A 19237-nucleotide genomic window follows, 5' to 3' on the forward strand; every position below is an offset into this window, starting at 1 on the left:
TGTGAGATTTGCATGTGTGTTCCCACTTCCTCCCACATTCCAAAAACATGCATGTTCTTGGAATGACTCTAAATCACCGGTGTCAAACTCAAGGCCTAAGGGCCAGCTCCAGCCTGCCGCATCACTTAAGTGGCCCACGAAAACAACGAAAGCACCTTTTAATTCATGGTTCTTGCTAAATATTCTTATCTTCACTTTTAGCAGCTGTCATCAACCTTTGTTCCAACTTCCCACCAAATCCCTTCCGAACATAAATTTTACAACACTTGTATACTTTAATATTAGCATGCCACATGCCAAGAGTTCTGATTTCAAATTCCATTTGCGGAAGATCAAAGATTTCTGAAGAATGAAGATTTCACAAAATGTTCAGGGTGTGACATTAAGCTTCACTTGAGTAATATTTAATCATAAATTTCAGTTTTGTTTCCCCTGTGAAAAAAAAACAGGAAAAGACTTAGTTGCGTTAATCAAGTTGATGAGTCCCTGATTGTGACATCACACAGAGGATGATGATGAAATCAATCAGACCTTCAGACGACCTCATGTGCTGCCTGAAAGCCTATCAGCGAGATTGAACAACACTCGTCCTTATTTTACTGTAAACCAAAAGCTGCAGGAAGCAGTATTTCTTGAAACACTTACATCCCCCTCCTCCTCTTCCACGTCCTTCTTTTGCAGAACCCCCGCCCCCCCCCCCGCCCCCCACACACACACATGGGATCCCCACCCACCCACCCACACAATCACATACACATTCAAACACTGAAAACAAACATGCATGCTCCACCCACTGCTCCGCAGAGGAATGGTCAGCATGTGTAGACCAGAGTGGGGAGACGCTCATTACTTTTAACAAAGGTTCATGAGGGCCCTTTGGTCTCTGAAAAGCAGATAAAGCGAACCCCCATTCATCACGGAAGACATTTTCCAAACCCATCTTTTTTTTTTCTTACACACTTTAAACACATTTAAATGTATTAAAACCCACTTTCTAAACACAAATAAACAAATAAACAGCACAAAAACTGCACAAATGTGTTGAAAGTGCTTTTTGTGCAGTATTGTAGTGCCTCTGTGCTAGATGCATGTGCCTTTAAGAGGCGGGGCCTGGTAGGGTCGCGTGTGAAGGCCGCCAGGCTGCATGTGAGTGTCTGGTCGTGAGCGGTGCCTGACAGCAGCAGTTCCTGGGTGAATGTGGAATTTGCTTTTAGGGGCCAGTCGTCTCGTACAAGTGACGCTGGCTTCATCCCGTCCAGTATACTGCTGGGCCAATGGCAAAACCAGCTTTCATTCTCATTAACTCATTCACTGCCAGACATTTTCAGACCCTTTTTTATCAAAGTGTTTGAAAAAATTTGAAAAAAATATAAATAAATTCCTGGGATTGAATGGCTGGACTGTGAAAAGACGCATCAAATTCGTGGCAGTGAATGAGTTAAGGGATGTTCAAAAGAGGTGTCCTGATACAAGTTACTAAATTCTGATATGATACCGATATTGCAGCCTAGAGTACTGATACCGATATTGATCCGATCCGATTTTAGCAGCAATGATACATGGTTTAATTTATTTTTTAGGATGCAATATTAGAAGAGACTTGATCAAGTGATACTGACAAACAACAATAGTCAGAAACAGTAGTTATGAGAAAATATGACCCATTTATTCTAAACATTTTGGTAACATAAATTCAACCTTAAACATGACAATGTACTGTACTTGAATAAAATAAATACAAAATAAATTAAAGGACTGAGAATTATCACCAAAAAAGTCAATAAAAACAAATTAAAATATTTTCAATTCATGTTTACTTCAGTACATTCATAATATTTTTTTACTTGTAGTATGTCCTGCGAATGGAGTCTCAAATGTACTGCTCGTACTTGAGTGCATATATCGGATCCAGTATCAATATCGGACCTCAATATCGTACTCACCGACACAGAGTACTGATACTACTAGAACTTTTGATACATAAATTCCAAACAACACCGTTTTTTGCCGATGTCTCATACTGCCGCAGTGTAGTGCCAGCTACTGCAGAGGAGGAATGTACTGTGTATAATTATTGTAGATTCTATATACTGCATATATGATGGGGGTGGTATTAAAGAGAGGTGTAAGTTTGTCAGAACTTAGTGCCAGTATCAGTTTGAACAAGGCTGTGGTGGAACTCTATTATGCAACAAGCTCTTCTCTCTCCAGAGACAAATTCCTGTCTCCTTCTCTTTTTTTTTGCTTCTCTGTTTTGAATCAAGTGCAGGGAAAAAGATAAAACTCTCCATTTGCGATGAAAGACAGCTGGTCCGGAATGTATTTCTATGAAAATCCACTCCTTTTGCCCTTTCAAAACAAGTTAAGTTACTACATTTTCTATTGCAAAACACAGCCATAGTATTGTGCTGCAGCAGTTGTCATTCACAACAATACAGAGGACCAGATGCTAATTAGATAAGAGAACATTAAAAAAAGCTTATTATTCTCAATTTCACAGTTAAAGACAATTGCGAGCGGTTATTATCTGTGGCCTCCATCAGGCGCTGGTGCCATGAGGGGCCACCTCATGTTGACTTATGACCTCCTTTATTGGCATCAAACACAAAACCAGGACCACTACCTCATAGCAAACAAAGCAGAGGAGTCTCAGCTGGTCTGTTTGAAATCTGCCAGATAGCCTAGAGTGACAGAATAGCGGCAATCTTGAGTAAGTGCTCAGGCTGACTCGATTTGGCTGTGGATGAGCTTGATCATTATGTGGATTAATCGTGTCCTGAGGCAATTTAGGCAAAATGGAGTGCGCTACTTGCTTGGTTTGCTGTCCACAGCAGTCCAACATGATGTGAACTTTGAGAAGTTGTGATTCATCCTTATTCTGCTAACTTGGTAACTCCTGAGCTGAGATTCAGATAAGACCTCTTGGCGATGAGGCAGACACGTTAACCTGTGCAGTTTTTCGAGATATGAGCCGACCAGCTGCTTTTTTTTTTTTTTTGGGTGTATGTTTGTTTTGCTTTCACTTGCGAGCAAACATTTGTGTTATAAGAAATGAAAGTGAACTCAATTCAAGGGATATAACGATTCACTCAAACGCCGATTCGATTAAAGTTTTTATTTTTAGTTCCCGATTTGATTTTTTAACAAAATGAATGACTAATTTTATAACCAAAATATGGCTCAGTTTCAGAAAACAGGTCAGCCGTGATTTGTTGGTCACTACCTGAGCCCTGAGCAGTTGTGATGTCATTTTCAGTCGACAGAATGACAAAATGGCCGCTTCCAGAGATGGCTAAAAAACGGGTGGATGAACTCTTATTCCAGAAACGCAATATTTATCAGAATGCCTTTCAACTAATGGGCTTGTATAGAACATATTCTTGAAAAAAATATATGTTTGGGTTGACTTCCCCTTAAAGGTTTGCTCCAATTATTTTATTGGGTCTCAATAGATTGTGGAGATGTACTGTACTGCACTGTCAAGTACATGATGCCCTTTTAAAACTTTTTGTCTGGCTTGTCAAAACCGGTAATGAAATGAGCCTTCACGTTGATGAAACTGCAGGGATTTATTGGCTTCCTTCCCAAACTGACTTGTAGTCATGAGATTGCTGGTCTGCTGTGGCGAGCCATGTATTTACTGTTGCTTCCCATGTGGCGTAATCAGCACAGTGATCTCACGGAAGTCGTCGTTGTGTAATTGCGTGAGTGTTACTTGGATCGCATGCACGACTCTCATCGTCACGCAGGTGGATCATGATCCACTGCGGCATCTACAAGCTTGTAAACAACAAGATTCAAGATTCAAAATGTTTGTCCTATGCACCTTTGGGGAAATATGTTTCTTCGGTCGAATCAAATTCTTGTTTTGCAGTCCACACAGATGAAAAAAGTTAAAACGTTAAATACAATATATAATACAAGCCCCAATTCTAATTAAGTTGGGATGTGTAAAATGTAAATAAAAAGAGAGCACACAAATTTGAAAATCCATTTCAACCTATATTCAATTAAATATATTACAAAAACAAGGGATTTAATGTTCAAACTGCTCATTATTTTTTTATTTTGGTGTGTGTGTTTTTTTTGTGCAAATATTCTCTTGCTTTGAATTTGATGCCTACAACACATTACAAAACAAAAAAAAATAATATATATTTTTTTAAATACATGCAAAAAAAAACATTCTCCAGGTGAACAGGTTCATTGGAAGCATGTAAATGTCATGATGATCTAAAATGGAGCATTAACACCACAAGCTTAATTTGTTCACAAGCAAGGATGGGGTGAAGTTCACCACTTTGTGAACAACTGGTGTGAGCAAATAGTCCAACAGTTGAGAACAACATTTCTCAATACAGTAAACAGTCTCAAGGAGTTTAGGATTTCATCATCCACGGGCCATGATGTCATCAAAAGATTCAGAGAATCTGGTGAAATCTCTGGATGTAAGCGCCAAGGCCGAAAAAAATCCCCAGCATTGAATGCCTGTGACCTTCGATCCCTCAGGTGGCACAACATTAAAATTGACATCATCGTGTAACAAATATTGCCACGTGGGCTCAGGATTACTTCAGAAAATCATTTTCAGTTAACACGGGTCGTCATTACATCTAAAAATGCAAATTAAAACTCTACCGTGCAAAGCAAAAGCCATATGTCAACAACACCCAGAAATTCTGCCGGCTTCTCTGGGCTCGAGCTCATCAGAGATGGACTGACGTGCTGTAAAGTGCAAAAGTGTGCTGTGGTCTGACGAGTCCACCTTTCAAATTGTTTTTGGAAGACATGAATGTCGTTTCTGTGCCCTGCGACTGGCTGGCGACCAGTTCGGGGTGTAGTCTGCCTTCGCCCATTGACGGCTGACCTGTTTAGGATAAGCGGTTTGGAAGATGACATGACATGAATGTCGTTTCCTCTGGGCCAAAGAGGAAAATGACCATCCAAATTGTTATCAGTGCAACGTTCATAAGTCGGCATCTGTGATGGTATGCGGAACTGAAAATCGATCATTTCCACAAAGTCAGTGCTTTTTGGGCTCTAGCTCAAAACACGGTCATGTGCGTTTCAATTTGCCGGTTAGTTTAGTGGGAGCATCTGGGAGTGAATTTTGGCCAAGGGCAGCTCTTGTATTTTTTTTGTCCCGTTCAATAAATGGCTAATGGCAAGGTATGTGTAGTAATTAAGGTACTGTCATGCCCTCAAATGTGGGCATGACAGTACCTTAATTACTACTTTTTTATTTCACTTCATACGAGTGGCAGCTTGATCTGAACACTGAGGAAAATATAATACAATTCAGTTGCAATGGTGCTCTCTTAATAGATAAGAGCTGCATTAGTAGTAGAAGTGGGCCGCATGTCTTCATGAATGTAATAACACTAAAGGCCTCTAAGGGACGCGATCGATGCATGTGCTTGGTCTTTTCCAAACAGTTTGTCGTGTCACGCTACTTCAAATGGGTCAGCACGTTAAACGCACAGAGAGGGTTTTCAAGCCAAGTAAACAAAGGAGATTAGTTTAATCTACTTTCCTCCCAGTTCTGAGACTAATAGTGGCCATTTTTAAATGCCATAAAGGGATTTGCTGGTAAGTGTGCAGGAGTTTGTGTAAGAGATGCCGTGGTCAAGTGGCGACTGTGGGGAATTACGCAGCCCGTTAATTATACTTTGCACTTTTACTGAAAATGATCTATTAGTGGGAACCCGTTTGACCCCCAAACTCTCCTTTAAGCACTTGTCTACTCTGACAGTCATTGAAAATGAACCTTGACTGTTCAACAATACAGAGCTGTATTTAAATGAATCTAAATGAGAGTATTCACAATAAATCCAGCCTATTCGCTTGTTGGGGATGTGGAACCTATGATTGGATGCAAAATGTTTCAAGATACTGGGTGACTTGAAAATTATTTTGAGTTTATAATCAATTTTTCCAATTTGAATAGATTCACTCTGTAATTAGAATCAAGCCATTCAAGAAGCGTAGTACAGGCATTTTTATAGCTACAACTCATACAAGTGTAAAAAAAATACCATATGGTGACAAATGTGTTTCTGTTTGGGAGGTGAGTCTCTTCACATAATGACGAAGAAAGAGGAGGAGATGAGAGGTGGCAAAGGGGGAATGTGTGGTACTAACCATAGAACAGGAAATGGAATATGGATCAAATTTGTGTTTTGCTTTTTTTGTAATTTTTTTTTGTGTGATGGCAAAGAGGAAAACTATGATGTAAACCATAGAACAAGAAATGGAACCTGATATCAGGAACTCGCCAGACAGCTTTGCCCCACATAAAATTCCATATCCTGTTTTCATGTGGGGGAAAGCTCTCAAGCAATTTTATCGCGTCAAGTTCCATTTCCTGCCCTATGGTTGTCAATTATCTTTCCTCTTTCTTATCAAACAAACGAACAGAAAAAAACACATACTTAAGCGACAACATTACAAAAGCACAAAAACACACTTAATCCTTCAGATCCTCACTGAGCTGAAGTCTCATGTGACGTGATAAAGTCTCATATTTTTTGACAAATTGGTGAAAATGTATAGCCTACCCTAAATTGGTTTGTTTTCAATGTATTGACGACTAGGCAAGGTTGTATCCATGTCTAACAGTCAGCCAACTATATACTCTCATTCACTGACACCCATGTCACTCACCAGGCCAAGGTCTGCCTATTAAAGCCACACACACTTAATAATACCTCAAATTCACAATTTGTGTTTAATAATGCATTCTTATTTTTTATCCGATTAAAGGATGATATAATCATTAGAACATTCAATTCTAAAAACATTCGATAGCTTTAGTGCAAGTGTAAACGTGAGTGTGAATGCTTGTGTATTTGCGCCCTGTGATTGGCCGGTGACCAGTCCAGGAAAAATCCTGCCTCTTCCTCAAAGTCAGCTGGAATAGGCTCCAGCTCACCCATGACACAAGTGGAGACAAGCGCTGTAAAAAAATGGATGGATAAATGTTACCTCTGACTGAGTATCCTCAAACACTCACTGGAAAATGCAGTTTTGTGGTCATTTTCATGAGTTGGAACACGGTGAGATTAAAAAATAGTTTTATTATTTTAGTTGCGGTCCTCTCAAAAGACGCATGTTGCGTCGTGTTTGGCCGCATGTGCGTGCATACAGCTGCAACAAATATGCGTGTCATCGTCGGTAATGTTACGTTGTGGTGCGCTATGTACTTAAAAGTGATATACTATACTGTATGTGTGCATATAAGAGTCCTTTAAGGCCTGCATTTATGGATGTCTTTGCTTTGCTTGACACTGCTGTCACTGTAGGCTTTTCAGGCACGAACTGAACAATTACTTACTACAGTATTTGCAAGTCATTTTGTCCCGATCTTCTGTGTGACCCATATTAGAGCTATTTGCTTTGAGAGTCTTGTCTTGAGCCATCGCAATACATACCGTATGCGAGAACAGCACGGCTCAAGGCAGATTCAAATCAATAGAAAGATGATTCAGTGAATAATTAATGATACGTTAGGGAAGCCCCCTGTGGGATGTTTCACACAACAGGCTTTTGGTTTCAATTTGCACAGATATTCATATCAACAAGGTCCCTGTAAGTACTGAACCCCGACCACAAGCAGAGCTGAGCGTATGGGTAAACCACAGCGGGTCGCTCATGGGTTGAACAGATTTGTCATTAGATAACAGTAATCATGGCTCACCTGTTTTCTGAAAGCTGAGCCATGATTGGTCGTTATCTGAACCCTGAGCAACTTCCATGTCATCTTCAGTCGACAGAAGTGACAAAATGGCCGCCCCCTGAGCTAGCTAAAAACGCAATATAAATCAGTATTAATCGCAATATTATTTGTTTAGACTAGTGGGCCTGCATAGAACATATTCTTGAAAAAAACATGTTTGGGTTGACTTCCCCTTTAGTCAAATGTACTGGAAAAAAACACATTTTAACGTAAACATTTAAATGTGGATTTAAAAGCATATACACTTTTGCTATGTTGGTTCAAAGCTCAACAGCTTCCTCGCTCCCATTCTCCAAGTCTGCTCCTTTTTGGCTCATATTGGAAGCTGGCCATGTTTTATGGTTTCCGGTGTCCACAAACCGCAATGATCATTTTTTCTACATTATATCTCCGCACTACTTATGCAGGATGTCGTGTGTGATGCAGTAATTACAGTCTCAAAGCCGAATGGCTGTCGCAATGCAATGTGTATCTTCCAGTCAAAATTTACCAACAGTCTCCACTTTGCTGCAGCTACCCGTTTTCTTTTTGCCCTCTTTCTCGTCTTGCAATAAAACATGTATCATTGGAGAATGAATAAATTCAGGAGAGCCTCGTCGTCCTGCATTGTTGTTGGACTGATATGTTTAATACCCCATGATTTTAGTTTCCCGTGGAACAGTTCTGAAGTGTAAAACCATGATTATGTATGATTGTGATGGCCTTGCAGTCATGTTTTTAAAACCTTACATAGCTGCTATTTTTTGTTTCCAAGCTGGCTTTGAACACTTTTCGGTTGCGATGAATGATGAAGACAAATGATTGTAGTCATTCAAGCCCGACATGATAGAAGTTGAGCACATCCATTCCTTGATGTCATGTGTCTCCATACCGTAAAAGGTGTGCCAGATGTTTTGTTCCCAATGATGTCATCACAATCTCCTGCCCTCTCATCTTTTATCTTTTTCCTCCAACGTTGTTTTTTTCCAGACGTGTTGAGTCATACTTTGACACAGAAAATCGCCAGCGTTGATACATTTAGTTGCATTCAATTGCTGGCTGGCCTGACTGCAACAAGGAGCGGGTGCAGTTTATTTTTAACCCAGTAGTGATTTATTTAAAAGTCTGCGAGACGTCTGCAGGAACTCTGTCTCCATTTCCCCCACCTGCCTTATTACCACCTGTCTCATTCCCAAGTGGATAACATGTGCTATTGAGCATGCTTATGAGGTTTTGGGTTAAACTTTTTGCAAGTGCGAATTTTATATAGTGTGTTAACAAAGTTGAGCAAGCGTGAGGCCAAGTCAATAAACCTTTAACTTTGCTGTATCGTCAGATTCGTCACTGTGGCAACGTCATGTTACCTTTGTGCTTCCGAGGGTGCGCAGTTTGTTATGCAAAGTGGACAATTGACGGCTGAGCCTTGTGTTGACTCATCTCTTTCCCTGATGCAAGTCAATGGAGTTCATGCTGTGACTAGTTCATCCCGAAGCTAATTTACATTTTATTGCCCATTTTGTTATGTTTACAATATGCAAATAAGTAAGTAATACACACTGTGTTTTTGCCATTAATTGAATCCAAGATCATAGCTTGGAATTGGAAAGTTAATGTACTGTATATACGTCTATACATTTTAAATGTGTGATTTCCCCTGCTACGTTTTAGCAGGCTGCGCTAAGTGTGAGTTCTAAAGACAGACCCAGCATGCTGCCGCTGTCTTGTCAGTCACCCACTGAGCTCTTTCTTCTGTTCCCATCACAATGGCTCCGGTAACTCTGCTGGGTAGTTGCTGGAATCCCAAACCACAACCGATGTGGTTTTTAGGCGCATACTTAGAAATAATAGTAATAAACCTCAGTAGTGATAATAAGACCACACCTATAAGCCATTTTAAAGTGCTAAAGTGATCTGACCCTGTGAGAACAACTTTTTTAAAATGTGTTTTGGGAGCAGATGCCTAATTAAGTCTGATGTCAAGAGAGATGATTCATTGCATTATTAAATTTCTTCTGAGTTCGAGATTTGGCTTGGCTTGTGCTGTGTGGAGTTTGCATGTTTTGGTTTTCCCTTGCCCGTGGGGTTAGGGTTAGCCGTTCTAACCTTTTGTCTTCTTCCTACATTCCAAAAAACATGCTTAGATTCATTGAGGACTCTTGACCTTCAGTGTGAATGGCTATTTGTCGATATGTGCCTGTGATTGACTGGCAACCAGTTTAGGGTATATGCTGCCTCTCGTCCAGAGTTCTTAGAATCTTGATGATGACAAACGGTATAGAAAATAGTTCAATGGATGAGGTACGCTATTCCCGACATGAGGAACTTGTCATGACCCGGTCCAATCTGTCAACCAATAAGGCTGTCACGCTCCTTCTTTCATCCCAACAGATGTAGGTGTTAATATGGGGCCTCCAGGGGCGTTCTCAAGGTTAATGAATCTGTAGCTGTGAGCAATATGGCACCAGATTCCCCCAATGATTCATACAGTACGTGGAGCAGAAATGCTCTGCATGATGAGCCAGATGGGCTACATGGCACTGAGCATGGTGGTCACTTGCATTGTAAAGAAGCCATCTGAACATTTCCAATTGCATGGTACTAACTTGACCACAAGATGCCAGATTCCATTCACAAAAGAAGGTACTGTGCGCTATTATTTCTAGTGCAAATAAAGTACTTTTTTGGGATGCTTATAAATATGCTTAAACATTATTTTTCTGTTTGATTGAAGGGCTTATTTTAACTTAACAGTCTGATTTAGGGGTATTTGAAAATTAAAGTCCCGTGATTGTCATTTGTCTTGTATTTTGTGTTTGCTGTCAGTTGCATCCACATTACTAGGGTCGCATTCATTCATGGGTCATTGTGTTAACTGGATTCCCCAAATCCCCACGGTTTTATTTTTTCAATTCTCCAAAAGCATCTGATTCTTACATTCCGAGCAAGCTGTCGCGGTTGCTTTGTGTCACAAAGCTGTATCAGGCCAACAACTGTACGTTAATGCCAGGTGAAATCATTGTTGTCGGTCTTAGGATACTCACTGGGGTAACAAAAGGTCAGGAGAAATGCTTTGACACATTTTCTGTATGGATTAAGCTCGATAAAAATTCAATAAGTGCCGGGAATCCTCCCTGAAAGCCTTTGCTTTTCATTAAATATTAAAAAACTTCTCATGTTGAGTAATGAGATGCTCATGTAACCAGGGGAACTCCAGTCAGGGAGTATACTGGGGATGCCAGTTTGAGGTTGAATGGCAAATCACGTTATTATGAATAGTATGACTCAATTGCAATGTAACCCAACAATGAATGCAACAAAAAATAAAAAACAGTAAACTACATTATTAGAGCAGGGTACTCTATACTGTTCCCCTCCAGTCCAATGGGTGGCAGTAATGGTCATCATCTGCTTGAACCCATTGATTTGAACACCTCACTTTGCCTCAATGTGAGTGGACTGTAGAAATAGTCACACCTTTATCCAGATCTGCATGAAAATTGAATATGTTCTTCTTTGACCAAGTGTCTAAAAAAAATATGCCATAATCCACTAACTAAATAAGAAACCAATCGATGCATCTTCTTGTATTTCTACTTTACTGTTGACTGTAACGGCAGCATGGTGGACAAGTGGTCAGTTTATCTGCCTCACAGTTCTGATATTTATTGAAGAATGAAGCCATAGGCGGGAATGCTTGTTTGTCTGTACACTCTGCGCTCTGTGATTGGCTGGTGACCAGTCCAGAACATGATGTTCTCATAGGAAAGTGGCCTCTGAGCTTTGTGTCACGGTGTGTCATCAGCAAGTTGCAACAGAAACACAGAGAGATTGGAAGAGTGACAGAAAGGTATAGAAGTGGATGTCCTTGGAAATCTTTTGACCCATGAAAGACTCAAGCACCTTTTGTGAATTTTGTCATTCTTCACAAAAAAGGTGTGCAGAAATTAAACATTGAACTGTTGGAGAGGTTTGGAGAAGGTCAATTTAAGTTCACTTGGAAAAGCTATAGGTTCATCCTAAAAGGCAAATATTCCTAACGTGAATAATGTATATTGTGTTATTCCCATTTTATTCCTATTGTTGCTTGCATGTGACATTTCTCTACCAAAACTCTTTAGGCCTTGTCAACACGTAGCCGTTTTTTTTTTTTTTTTTTTTAACTCTCTTGGTACCATACCACATGAGTTGGTAAACCGAACTGCCACATTAATATAATACTCTATCATTAGAGTTATCTCATCTGCTTCCAATCAGCCACTAGGCAATCTGCAAATGTGCCTGCCAGCTAGAGCTGTGATCACCAGGAAGTCTGCCATCAGCGGTCGCCAGACAACCGGGGGCCACTCACAGACCACTGCAATTGCCCGCCCCTCTTGCCCCGCCTCCAGCCATCCTGCCCTGCCAATGTATTTATTACCAGCTCTAAAACCCTTTGAATGAGCTCTTGAGGCAGCATTTGCATTGATTTATATATATATATAAAACAAAAAAAATCTCTCATTCAGAGGCGCCATGTGCTCTGTACTGTTTACTATCAAAGCGTCGGTGTCTCTGTGGGACTTTGGGTTAGGTTGGGGACATAAATGTAGCATCACAGCAACATTTGTCATCTGCATTTGTGCATGATGTCACTATCTTGTGTGTGGCTCTTCTCTGTATTTCAGAAGCAGACACATATTTTACCTGCTATCATTTCATGTTTTTTAGCCGAATGTGTCACCAATTCTGTTGGTCCATACACAGACAGTTCCCCACTGAAACAGCTACAGAAGTTTTGACTTCAGGCCGTATGGCCACACACATAGTCCCATCAATTCTTAGTCTGTTTTCCTATACTATCAGGGATTAAGGGTCACGTCAATACAAGAATACTGTTGAGTTTGACGTAAATCTGTCAAAGGATTGTATTGTATTTTCTATGTAACTAGTTTGGATTAAATTAGGTTACATTCAATTTTGTCATTCCACATGTCACAAGTGCAAGGCAACTATGTGCAGATTGCATCAGACAAGAAGTTCTTAAGCGGAAAATATGTATAGAGTCTATATGATAATAGAAAATGTCAACGTGATTGTGTATTTCGACATATAGTATATGTACTATTATTGTAAGTAATAAAGTAGGATAATTATGTAGTGACAAAAAACACTCATACTCAAATCATATTCACCATGCAGACAAAGGAAGAAGAGTTATACTCAAGTACTGTAAAAATGATTTAGTATACTGCAATCATTGTTCTGCCCATGATTGTTTATTCGTGTTTGAAGTGAGTGATGTCATTAGTGTTTTTGTTACACTGCTTTATGTCATTTATTGAAAGGGCCTTTATTTATGGAAGTCTTTAACTGTTTGATGTGGCAAGCACATAAGGCTGAGCAGAATCGATCCATCTATTAGCCGAACTGCTAATCCTCACGAGGGACGCGGGCGTGCTGGAGCCTATCCCACGGAATGTAAATCAATAACTGCATGCTAGCTAGCTATACTTGTATGGTGCGCTTTTGTGTCTTCATCTGTTCATGTGGTCCCTTCAGAACACAATGACTGTGAGTCTTTGAATGTCAATGTGATGTATGCGTGACATTTAATTACATTTAGCGATGTTTTCTGGTGAAATCTATGAACGTAGTAGTAGCGCGACGCGCCGGTAGGAAATTATAGCGGTATTGCTAATTAGATTGTAATCGCATCTGACGTATCGTAATGGCGTCTAGTCTATCCTTTTTTTCCTTTTTCCCTATCCAATTTTTTTGTTATAGTTTCACTTTAATTCATTGTTGTGAATGTGTGAACGTTAATAAAGGAGCAAGGATGCTCATCTTCCTGGCTCATGAATTTAAATGTTTGGAAGTACACGTTGAGACAGCATGTTATTGGCAGTTTCACACCCTGTTAAGATGTTTTTCATCTTCAGTTTTCTAAATAATTTAGGACCCCCCCCCCCCCCAAAAAAAAACTGGAAAATTGAACCTTTTATCCCATTTATTCAGTGGGCAAAAAAAAAAATCCCAGGTTAAAATAAACATTATTTTGCGTTGATGTGTGTCACAATTATTAGCAGCCCTGATGTTAATACTGTACAACCCACTTTGCGAACAAAACAGCACCTAATCTTCTCTTGTGACGTTTCACAAGCTGGGAGAATTCAGACAGAGGAATCTTGGACCATTCTCTGCACAATAGAATCATCAATTGACCTGGGTCCTCTCCTTTGCACTCTCCTCTTTAGCTCACTCCACAGTTTTTCAATGGGGTTGAAGTCTAAAGCAGATTGTGTGTCTGGTGAACCATTTCTACAATTTTCAGTATGAGAGTATGCTTCAGCAATAAAAAATAAATAAAGTATTTTAAGGCTTTTAACACATCTTAACCAGGGATGCCACTAATTATGGAGGGCACTTGTATTAGTCGTGTTTGGAAACAGTCAAGAATAAATCAGTGGTACAGATAACTGGTTGCAGTGAGGTTAATCATTGCCGTCGCTGTACTAGCCGAAGTGGTATGGCAACACCATTTGAACATATTTCATGATTCAAGGTACAATTGCATTGATCAATCCTATTGGCTATTTCGTGGATAATTTGGTATTTATTCCTTTTTTTTTTAGATAAAACAGCAAATACAAAGGGGCAAAGGGAATTTTCTGGAAGGATATGGATGTTCACTATAAGCCAATAAAAGTCATAAAGCAGATGGTGTCATTGTGACTTTGTTACAAATTACAGAGTTGTTTTTGGACTTCGCTGTTCTTTCATTCATCCTCATCACAGTAAAAAATGTTGAGCCAAGCTTCCAAATGATCATCTGTGGTTGCTAATGACAGTGTAATTTTATACAGAGGTATTAAAAATTGCAAAAGTTTGTGACGCAACTGCACGATGTTTGTGCTTTGAGTGCCAGCTGCTTTCGTTTCGATGAAGTTGTTTTTTGGCAGCCTGCTCAAAGAGTGGCCTGGCTTTTGTTTTTGGCATCACTGTGACAAATTCATGTTGTGCTCTTCAGGACAGCGAGCTAACGGGGCGGCCCGTTTTATTGGCAAGGTCGAAAAACTGAGAATCCCTTTAAATGTCGGCTTTGCAGTAAAATCTTCAGCCAAATTTCTCTTTTTGTTGTCAGAAACAGAATGTGTTGTTCTAGCTGAGCTTTAATTCTCCATGTTCTTGGATGGGTCTTAAAGAGAGCATTTCTCTCTGTTCTCTCCACAGATGACCACTGCTTGGAGCTTAGTACGGATCACATCCACCAGCAAAAAACAAGCAGCCTTTTAATCCAGAAAGGATTCCTCGTCTTTGTGTGAAGAGTCTGCACACTGTGTGCGAGGAGAACCTGTGGGAATACAAGGATCAAGTCAAGGGCACGTTCATTACCTCGCCGCATGCCCTCCCCCTTCCAAAGATGCCGGCAAGGATAGAAAGCTGAGCTCAGGAGTCTGGTGGAGCTTCATGAATTCCGAGGAACGTTAAAACAAACACTGTTCCTTCGTGTTTGTTGGTGTGAGGGTAGAATAACCATGTGGACATTAGCGGCAGGCACGGCCTGCCTCGCGGTTGCCGCCCTCCTATTGGCCCTCTGCGTCCAATCAGCAACGACCATGGATGATGACGTGACGCCACGAATCACTTTCCCATACAGTAAGTATGAAAACACTCGCCTGTAACATCTCACAGCTCAACATGGTCCAAAATGTATCTTCTTCAATTTTGATGAAATTGTGACCCCTCATTCCATACACTCTAAAAACATTTGGGTTAAAAATAACACAATTTTGGTTCAAAAATGGACCGATCCACTACTTGAGTCAATTTGACCCAACTTCTTGGGTTGTTTTCTGCAAAAAACAACCCCAAAATGGGTAGTTTTGTACAAAATAGTCCCAAAAATGTGGTGTTTTGTACAAAGCAACGCAAGAAGGTCCATTTTTAACACAAACTTGTGCTATTTTTAACCCAACTGTTTTTAGGGTGTAGGGATGGTGTTTTGATATGTAAATAAATAAATCCCCAATGGGCATTATTAATGATACATTCTGCAGTTAATTTAGATTTTTAATGGGATGGAGGAAGCATTCTCACGCAAAGGGGCCATTGTCAAATGCGACTTCTTTAAGATGTGTATTTACTCAGACACTACAATATGCACAGTCATCTACATTTTATGCTTGACAATTAGTTTTGTGTTTGTGTCAGTTTCTTCAAGACACGATTCATCAACGGTTGATGAAATTCTTAAGAAATTCTTGTTGCCGGTGTTGGACTGAGCAGAAAAACGCAGAGGAGTTGTGGATGTAGCTCTGGTTCCCGTAGGTGATGTCACGCTGGGCTTCTTGAGTCAGCAAACTAGTTGGAAAGTGATGAGTTCATCAACAACCAGTTCCATGCAACCCACAGAATTGATACTAGTCAACTAATCGATTGCCACTCACATCTCTTCTAGAGAATGACGCGCATAATTGGTATTGTAGCTTTATGAGAATGCTCTGATGAGCGAGCAGTCCTCATCAAGGCTCAGCCATCTGCAGTGAATGTGGACTCAAGCTTCATATGCATGAGTGAATCGCCGTGATGAGCGAGGGGCCCCGGCATAAGTGCCTGCAGGCCCAGGTGCATACATGCCCAAGTAAAATGTGTCCAATCATAATTGTGCCTGCCTAGACACACACACACACACACCCACACACTCACCCACAGTCATTATGCTTTGTACTCAGGAATGGATCCTCATGGAAAGATTGAGCCCCATATGCTACTGTATAAAAATATGTCAGTGCCAAGTGCATGGAGGTGCTATATCTTGTGTTTGTTGGGCAGGTGTCCACCGTATACTATTGCTCATTACTGCCACCTATAGGGCTGGAGTGATATTTTAATTGTACCAGCGTTTCAAATTGGCAACCAGGCTATACATTTTTTTACTTTTTATTATTGGTTGTGCTGCCGCCCTATCGTTTTTGCTATATGACTGTTGCCTTATGGGATGGTTAGTAGCCTCAGTAAAAGTGCAGCCAATAGAAATGGCCAGCTGTCTCTTTGGCTTGTCTCCTAACATGACATGGATGAAGGTGTGTGAGATCATGATGAAAAAGTCCTCTTTAGAAAGCAGGTACTTTGGCTGGAAGTCACATGTCAGGCTGCTATTATTCATTCTGAAGCGCATGCTTTCTCTCGCTTAAGCCATTTAACTTCTTTGTCAAACACCTAAATGGATTACGCTAAGTCACTTTGCAGAAACAATTCAAAAACTTGAAGAACTGGCCCGTACCACAGCATGCAAAACATGTCACCCCCATGAAACCTTCTCTATGGTCATAATTGTATGCATGGAAAAACAGGGGGAACCTTCCCTCCCTTAAAGTGAACTTTTTCCTGGAAAGATGTGTTTCTTGTCCTTCTTCCATTCACTGCCATTCTCCATGCCTCTCGCCTAATGAGCAGGCTAATCTCTCATGTGCGCCCAGTGGAGGGTTTTTGTGTGGCGGCTGCGGCGGGAGAGCTGGTCTGTTATTCATTAGGACCGCACAAAGGATCACGGGAGTAAAGTTGGGCACGCGGCATGTTTTTCATTATCACTAACGTCTCTCGAGCCAGAAGACGTTGGTTTATTTCTTTGCTTGCAACAACAGGGAGTCGTTCAGAGTTTTGAACCTGAGACGATTTGAGGTAGTTGTTTTTCATCGCTCTGATGTTAAAACCCTCACTTATGTTTGCATATTTTAGCGCCGGATACTATTTCATGTGCACTTTTCACATTGTCTGTTCCTTGTTGATCCACAACCTGCCAGTTGACATAGACTCAAAAAGAAAAGTTTAACGTCAGATTGTTATCATAGAAAATAAATATGCTAACGTTAGTGACCTACGGAACTAAGCCCATTTGAGTGGTTGGGTATTTTTGCATTAAAGGGGACATATTATGGAAAATTGACTTTTAAAATTGCTTATATACAAATAGACTGCCTATCAAGTGGAAAATTGCACAGCCCAGTAAATCTTTTGTTATCTCCCTTTTTTTATAAATGTGTCTGTGAGCAAGCCAATCAGAATTTTGCCAAATTGTGATTTGACGTTTCGGATACTTTACATAATAACCAACACTTTGCAGAGGTTTTCTGCCTGTGATTGGGCTGCGAGGCTCCTAGATCCACCCTTGTCAAGTGACAGCCGGAGTCCAGCTGCAAGGCTGCACAGAAGCACTATTATGTCAACAGCAAAAGCTAAGCAAAGCTGCAGTGTTAGCATCGCTCAGCATAAAGCGCTACTACTGTTTGCATCTGATAAGCAGCACACAGCACATGCTTGAATGTTTGAGTAAATTGTCGAATAATTCTTCAAAAAACATTGATAAACATTCAACCCGCGTTTTCCACAAAGAAAAAAAAAACAAAAACAAATGTTTAAAAAATATTGTAAAGAAAAATGTATGGGAAAAAAATCAGCGAATAGGCAAATTTGCGGGTGCCGAACCATCAGTATGACTCCTCTTTAGCATGAGTTTGAATATGATTATATTATACTAACACTCTCAAAAAAAAAGATTCAAGTGAGTTGCACAGGTAACGTCAAGTTAATTGGTGTTTACATCACCAAAACCTGACATTTGAACAGGGGTGTGTTGACTTTATATTTCACTGCATATGAACAATTGTGGTTTGTGCAATTCTTGTTGCTCCATTCTCCTCCAATAGTGGACATGACATTACTCTGTTTGCAATGCTTTCTTCATGCGAGTGAGGCACATATTTGCTGTGGCATTCCCACAGGACAGCTATTACCATTTGCCCCTTTTAAGCATCAGCGTACACGGCGTCCTTTCCCCTCATATGCTCGCTTTACATTGGCCGTATATTGTGCACCGGCTCTCATGCATGCTAATCCAACAACCTTGGCGGCATGCAAACAGTGAAGGCACGCTTCCCGTGTTTTCAGGCATCCGGCCCAAATACTAGTGTCCTTTTTAGACGTGCTACGATGCCCTCTTGCCAGCAATGGCCGCGACAAACGTAATTGCGGCACTTCAGCTGCAGCGCTTTTGTCTGTGCACCCAAAAAAAAAAAAAAAAAAAAACACAATAGGTGAATTTGTGATATGTGTATGATATTTCTTCAACAACAATTAATTTGAGATCTTTTTAAACAGTCTGCGATGTCAACCTAGAATCGAAAATAGGCCCAGTGATCCTGAAAGAAAGGCAGTCTTCAGACTCCCCACTAGCATTGGTGACACTCACAAATGCTCGCATCCGACTCAACAATGCTCATGACAATAGCGGCGTAATTGCGACATGGTTTTAATGGCCTCATCCCCCTTTTTACACGCTCCAGAGAATGTGGAGAAAAGTTCCATCCTGACACATTTCAACAGCTTGATTGGCGCAGAATAGCAGGCGGCGAGAAGTGACCTTGTAGCTCTTAATTAAGGTGGACAGGCAGGAATGCGAGGGTCATGACACTCATTTTTAGGGATCGCGGCGTTAGATTATTATTTTTTGTTTTTGGCAGGGATTTTTTTTGCAGGAGTGACGCA

At 40.5% G+C, this 19237-nt stretch overlaps 1 protein-coding gene across 5 annotated transcripts in view; it reads left to right on the top strand.

Annotated features, from left to right (window-relative positions):
• Positions 1 to 19237, top strand: part of LOC147150065 (semaphorin-4B-like) — a 70402-nt gene that overhangs the window by 13896 nt on the left and 37269 nt on the right. For 2 of the 5 annotated variants that reach the window (XM_086024964.1, XM_086024965.1), the window contains exon 3: positions 14924 to 15349. In XM_086024964.1, the coding sequence (XP_085881090.1) occupies positions 15229 to 15349 (121 nt within the window). In that variant the 5' untranslated portion in view covers positions 14924 to 15228. Of the gene's footprint in view, positions 1 to 13116; positions 13265 to 14481; positions 14559 to 14923; positions 15350 to 19237 lie in introns of those variants that run through there. The other 3 variants (XM_086024966.1, XM_086024968.1, XM_086024967.1) reach the window with 3 other exon arrangements.

The sequence above is a fragment of the Filicampus tigris genome, chromosome 3 (assembly GCF_054856515.1).
Source record: "Filicampus tigris isolate MCC_2025a chromosome 3, RoL_Ftig_1.0, whole genome shotgun sequence".
NCBI lineage: Eukaryota > Metazoa > Chordata > Actinopteri > Syngnathiformes > Syngnathidae > Filicampus > Filicampus tigris.